We start from the raw sequence: 6,670 nt of genomic DNA, 5'->3' as shown, positions 1-6,670 counted from the left end.
ATATTACTATAAAACCGCCCCAAACACACCGCACCTCGTGGGTTTAGCTAGTGGAGAGGAGAGAGGAAGGTGTATTTGGAGTTGGTGAGTTTGGTGGTGTTTTTGGTGGATTTGGAGAGGAGTTTTGTGATTGTTGAGTGCTGTACTGTGTGTGTAAGTAGTCTTGTCATATTTGTAGTATTGTTTTTTCACAGTTTGTCAACTTTTTTGTCCTTGTTTTTTTTTTATAGTCTTTTGTCATTGTTTGTGAGTGAGTGAGTGAGTGAGTGAGTGAGTGAGTGAGTGAGTGAGTGAGTGAGCGTGTGTGTTGGCTGTGTGGTGTGTAGTAGTAGTAGTAGTGGAGGAGTGTGTTTTTTGTATTGATTTTTCTGTGTTTTGTGTCGTTTGTCCTCATGTCAGACTCAGAGGTCAGTGTGGTGGCGGAGGTTAGTGAGGTGGAGGCTGGTAGTGAGGTGGAGGCTGTTAGTGAGGTGGAGGCTGTTAGTGAGGTGGAGGGGGTTAGTGAGAGGGAGGAGGTTAGTGAGGAGGAGGAGGAGGGGGTGCCTATTGCTGCATTCTCCAGTGATAGTGATGGTGTTGTGGCTCCGCAGCCACGCACCACTACCAAGACTGGCAGGAATATTAAGTTCAGCTATGCTGAAAACATGGCGTTGGTGCGTGAGCTGATGAAGCACCATCGCCAATTGTTTGGTCAGGATGCTGGCAAGGTGTCCTCCCGCAGGAAGTCTGTCCTGTGGGGGCAAGTAATAGTTGCCGTCAATAGTGAGGGTGTGGTGAGGCGGACTGAGGACACGTGTCGCAAGAGGTTCTATGACATAAAGCGGCGTGTCAAGGCCAAGATGGCCAAAGAGGCAAAATCAGCCCGCAAAACCGGAGGTGGCCCCCCTTTCCGGGCAACCTATCGGGAGTGGGAGGAGCCTGTGCGGGCACTGATTCCTGCAGAAGTGGTGTCTGCAACTCATGTCCGGGATTCGGACCGACCCACGCAGGATGGTGAGTTGGATATTTGTTAAATATTGTAAAATGTCCTCAAAATGATAATGTTGTTTTTTTTAAAGGTTAAAGGATGCAAAAATTGTTGGTCATGTATTGCAGGCCTATGCACCCTTAAGGTGTGTTTGTGTTTAGAAACTGCATTTTCCATCTTGCCTTGGCTGTAGCTTTATAATTTTTATTGGCAAAAACAGGTGCAATGCCTGCTGGTATGTGTATTTGCAATAATTATTATGAGATATTGCTTGGACATCGGTGTTGTATCTAATAGCATTTTTTTATATTTTAATATTTTTAAATTAAAAAAGGTTTCTACAAATTCAAATAAACATTTTGGTTCAATTTGCAAGTATTCAATCTATGCAATATCTGACACATAATTCTCAAATGTAACAGATTTATTTGGTGCAACACCATGTACATTTTGATATACACCACAAATTAAGGAAGCACGAAGATCTTAAGCAGAAATTAGTTTAATTTACAATACCTAATAGATGGTTACAGTACACTAAGGCTTTGCAGTTAGAATTTTTACACAAAGTATGGTAATAATGTTTTCGCCACTTTTTCAACAGTCCGACAGACCAGCCGGCCAGACAGGCCTCAGACAACTCAGGATGATGCTGGGATTGCAGGTAAGAATTCACTGTAGTCACATATTCTGCAAACACATAGAAGTACAAAATATTAATGTTTATATATTCTCATAGGTTCTGCTTCTGTAAGCCTACCTCCTCTAAGGCGCCCATCACAGGGCTCGGGGCACTTACCCAGGAGGCCAAGTAAGACACGGCGTCTTGGCACGGAATCTGCGGCTCCATCTTCCCCACCCAGGCGGCGCATTTCTGCAGTGTCACCCCAGCCACCACTGGCACTATTGGCGAGTCCACAGAGTGATGAGCCCCGATCACCTCAGTTATCTGGTGAGTCAAAACAGAAACTAAACACATAGCAAATAATCTACACAGTACAGTTACTATGTTGTGAGTTGGAGTTGAGATTACATGTGTGCCATAACAAGCAATGTGATGTTACGTCTTCAATTGTTAAAGGTGCAAATGCTTAATTTTTCAATGTCTTAGTGGTTGATATCGCCAACATCATTTTTAAAAAAGAACATACATTTGTAAATATTGTGACCACACACGTGCACATAAAAATTTTAAAAATTTAAAAAAATACTTTTTTCAAAAACACCCTCCACAACATTACAGTGTTCACACACCTCCCCTGTCCGGTATGTAGACTGCTTACTTGCTCCGCTCCTCTGGACTATCCAGGTAAGCAGCCTATATCGTGGACAGGGGAGGTGACATAACACTGTAATGCTGTGGAGGGGAGGTAGTTAGGTGAGGATTCCGCAAGTCTGTCTATGTGCACGCCTGTGATGGTATATATGTTTTTTGAGAACAAACAAATTATAAGTTAAGAAAAACAACTCTAAAAACTTGAGAAATGGAGTATTATGAATGTAGTAATGTTTAGAACTAGCAAATATATTTTTAGAAAAGTAAACATTGCATGTTGGCCACCCCATACAGAGCCAAGCTTGATGGCCGACGTGGACCAGCAGGGACAAGACCAACAGGCAACCTTCACACTGCAACTAACACCTGTTGACCCGAGCCAGCCAATACAGCTGCAGGATATCCCCCAAGCCTCCATGAGTCCACAACTGGCACAAGCTCCACCCCAGCCACAAATACCAGATGACTTTTGGTCCAGTTGGACAAGCCAACAGGCCCAAAGCAATGCCAGCCTGACCGCACATACCCAACACCTTGCCAGTCTGCCCCATCATCTACCGCGCATTAGTCGCAACTCGGGCAGACTGATTGTCCAAGTAGGCCGAATCGCAACATCGATGGAGCAAATACGGGCAGACAACAACCAAATGCTGGCTCATTTAACGCGCATCATTGATGAGCAACAGCGCCACCAACAAACACTCGTACAACTAATACAGCACAACCAGGTTGTGAATGAGTCTTTATCCCGGATTGTAGCCAGCCACACTGCAACCAACACACAACTGAATGCAAGCATAAATAATTTGAGCAACAACATAACATTGATGGCAGCTCAACAAGTGACCTCCAGCTCTGGAACCACGACCCCTATCCAAACGCCAGTAACCTCCCCTGTTCGGCGTTCCTCCCGAGCACGTGCCAGTGAGCCAGCACAAAGCACAGCACCCAGCACACACAAGCGGAAAAAATAAGACTTTTGAAAAATGTGAGTAACGCAATAAAAATTTAGTTTTGTCAAACACACAACTTCCTGTGTCCGTCTCAAACATTGTAGAAGCTGCTATGTATGTATGTATGTTTTTCATGGGTAATGTCTGAAAATGTATTGATAACATAAACTAAGTACAATGTACACACCACTATAAACAACAAACAGTAAGTAACAAAACACACAATTGATTGTATTGCAAAGTGTTTAGTCAAGGATAATTACATCCGACAAAAACTTACCAGAAAAATACCGCTGGATCACTTCTTGCCGTACCTGCCTCCCTACATATGTACTCACACTGTCACCAGATGTTTCTAACTCCTCTGCTTGCTGACTGCTTTCTCCCTCATCATGTGCCAGATGTTGACTTAAACACAGATTATGGAGAAAACAGCAGCAGAACACAATTCTAGTCACCTTTGAGGGACTATACAACAAAAGGCCTGCAGATTTATCCAGACACCGAAACCGTGACTTCAGCACACCAAAACATCTTTCTATCACATTCCGCGTAGCCTTATGTGCATGATTGTAACTGTGTTCAGCAGGAGAATCAGGTTGGGACAATGGAGTAAGGAGCCAAGAGTAGCAGCCGTAACCCCCATCACCTGAAAAACAGATATAGTCAACATTAGTACATGTGTTAGATTATTCATTCCCCTAGTCAAAACTCGAGTTTGTGGTTAAAAGACATACACACAAAACATTTAAAACATACCCAACAGCCAGCCATCAGGCATTTGTCCGTCCTCAAATTTATCGAAGAGCGATGACTGAGTGAGGATGAAGGAGTCATGGCAGCCACCAGGGTAACCTGCAACAACACTCATAATTTTAAAGTTTGCATCACAGACCACCTGGACATTAGTTGATTGGGCCAGATGTCTATTCGTATATATGTATTGGCGGCCCCTAGGTGATCTCAGCTGAACGTGTGTGCAATCTATGGCCCCCAGCACATTGGGCATGCCAGCAAGCTCATAGAAAGCTACCCTGACAGCACGCCACTCCGACTCCTGGGTAGGGAAGCAGATTGAGGCATTAATATGTGGATCCAAGACATCCAAAACCTGAGTGGACATTAAACAAGCTAAGGTGAGTGTCATGTTAGGTATTCTATACAATACTGTGTTGTTTGTACTTACAGAAGCAACACTTAGACATAACCGGCTATGTTTTTTTTGACTCACCTGATTCAAATATCTTGAAAAGGTGGGCTGTGAGATACCAATCACGTCGCCTGCCACAGCCTGGAAGCTCCCAGTAGCCATAAAGTGTAACACAGCCAGGAGTTTGTGTAGGCCTGAGACAGAGCGAGAGCGTGCTGTCTCAGGGTCTAGGCCCAGTTTGACAAGGTCATACAGGCGGAAAATGTTGGTTCTATTTAGGCGGAACATCTGTATGACCCTATCATCGGACAATGCGTTTAAGTTTAAACGACCTCTAAAAAAACGAGGCTGGCGCAGCCTCCGCGGCACCTGGACAACCTGCTGACCATGTTCACTTACCTGGCCCTGATTTCTGGAAGCCTCATGGAGCAGTCTAAGGTATCCCACAGCAAACATAAATTCATTGGCACACACCACAGCCGCCATTTCAGAGTGAGAGAATTTCAAAATGTGCCTGGAACACTTTTATAGGGCCAAACATTCAGGTGTGAGTAATGGATAATTGAGTACACATGTAAACACGCTTTTCAAAAGCAGCCGCGTTTTTTTTTAGGACTTTTTTACGAATTGTATTTTTTCACGGCCGCAAATGCATTTTCACGGCAGATATTACAATTACGAATGGTTAGTAAATGACCGAGATTCATATCTAAACAGGCGTATTTTGACCGATGGTGTATTCATTCGTGATTTTTACCTTGAACTTCCAAAATATTACGAATGCCCACATCACTGCCGTGATTTGAGTTTAGTAAATTACCGAGATGACACTTTGATGAAAAAACGGCATCTCGGTCAAAATCGGGAGCTTAGTAAATTTACCCCACTGAGTCTACACAGTGTACAACTGTCTCAACTCACTGGCAGACTCAGGATGAATCATGATTCATGAAATGGATCAGGCACAGCAGCACAGCACTTACTGACTGGTGAGTCGTGACTGCTCCCTCCCCCCGCCCACTGGGTGTCACCTGGTATAGCCTCTGGCCAATCACAGCTAAAGACACTCAGCAGAAGACACTGACTGAAGGACACACTGAGTCTCCTCCCTCTGGCTGAGAGAGGCTGCTGCTGCAGCTGTCTCGACTCATTAAACAGTGAGTGACTCAAATCATTCACACTTCCTGATGATTCGAGTCACTGTGTTGAGACAGTGAGTCAGTAGCCATCTCTAGAGTGTGGGCGTGCTACAGAAGATGACAACGAGTGCCAGACACTCACAGGCACCGGCAACTCAACTGAGTCACATTTGTTTTGCCGAGTGCAGCGCTGTGGGAGTGTGTACTACATGTGGGAACTTGTCACTGATAAACTCTCACTCCCTGTCACTGAGTGGCAGATGCCTTGCAGCAACAATAAGATAGCTGGGTGATAAGAACCTGGGAAATGAGCAAGACTGCTTGTGTGTACGGCAGGTCTGATTTATGCTGGCCACACATACAGTAATAGTAGCACAATGGCCAGTACTGTCTCATGTGGGCCAAGAAATGGTCCCAAGGTTCTGTTTGATGCAGACTCGGTCATATTTGGCCAAATCCTATTGGTAGACAATGACTGCTACCCACATTAACATGCCTCTTGTGATCCGGCTGCTGGTCCTGAGCACTGAATGATCCATTCTGAGCAATGTACTCATACATACATTATAAAGGGTTCCTGTTTAATGTTTTATGCGTAATCAGACCACAGAATAGATAATGTGAGGGAGACCTGGGATGCTTCTTGTTGCTATAGGTCACAGTCGCCTCTCCTGTCTCCATGCTGACACATCTAACCCCCCTCCCCCAATACTTTACACATGTGGATCTTGTATTATCGCAGGCTTTCTGCAGATCCGGAGAGCATTTACATGAGGCTGGTATCCATCTTGTGGGTAGAAGTCCCTTTTCTCTTACGTCCTAGAGGATACTGGGGTCCACGTTAGTACCATGGGGTATAGATGGGTTCACGAGGAGCCTTGGGCACTTTAAGAAATCAATAGTGTTAACTGGCTCCTCCCTCTATGCCCCTCCTGCCAGACTCGGTTTAGAAAATGTGCCCGAAGGAGCCGGTCACGCTTAGGGAAGCACCTGAAGAGTTTTCTACATTTTATTTTCTCTAGCATCCATAAGGGATATTGGGGAGAGAATTAGTACGATGGGGTACAGATGGGTCCAAAGGAGCCAGTGCACTTTAAATTTATTCCACTGGGTGTGCTGGCTCCTCCCCTCTATGCCTCCTCCTACAGCTCAGTTTAGAAAAAAGTGCCCTCAGGAGAGGTTGCA

At 44.8% G+C, this 6,670-nt stretch overlaps 1 protein-coding gene across 1 annotated transcript; it reads left to right on the top strand.

Annotated features, from left to right (window-relative positions):
* Positions 1–791: 791 nt before the first annotated feature.
* LOC134947914 (uncharacterized) lies at positions 792–3,217 on the top strand. The gene is made up of 4 exons (XM_063935734.1): positions 792–993; positions 1,572–1,631; positions 1,707–1,919; positions 2,538–3,217. The coding sequence occupies exons 1-4, from the start codon at positions 840–842 to the stop codon at positions 3,215–3,217; spliced, it is 1,107 nt and encodes a 368-aa protein (XP_063791804.1). The 5' UTR covers positions 792–839.
* Positions 3,218–6,670: the final 3,453 nt, after the last annotated feature.

Source organism: Pseudophryne corroboree, chromosome 8 (assembly GCF_028390025.1).
Source record: "Pseudophryne corroboree isolate aPseCor3 chromosome 8, aPseCor3.hap2, whole genome shotgun sequence".
Classification (NCBI taxonomy): Eukaryota; Metazoa; Chordata; class Amphibia; order Anura; family Myobatrachidae; genus Pseudophryne; species Pseudophryne corroboree.
Note: the sequence above shows the minus strand (reverse complement) of the source record. Positions and strands in the feature narration are given on the sequence as shown.

Coding starts and splice junctions, on each gene's coding strand:
- LOC134947914 (XM_063935734.1), top strand. CDS start 840: ATGGCCAAAGAGGCAAAATCAGCCCGCAAAACCGGAGGTGGCCCCCCT. Junction 994..1,571: donor GGACCGACCCACGCAGGATG/GTGAGTTGGATA, acceptor CTTTTTCAACAG/TCCGACAGACCAGCCGGCCA. Junction 1,920..2,537: donor CCGATCACCTCAGTTATCTG/GTGAGTCAAAAC, acceptor CACCCCATACAG/AGCCAAGCTTGATGGCCGAC.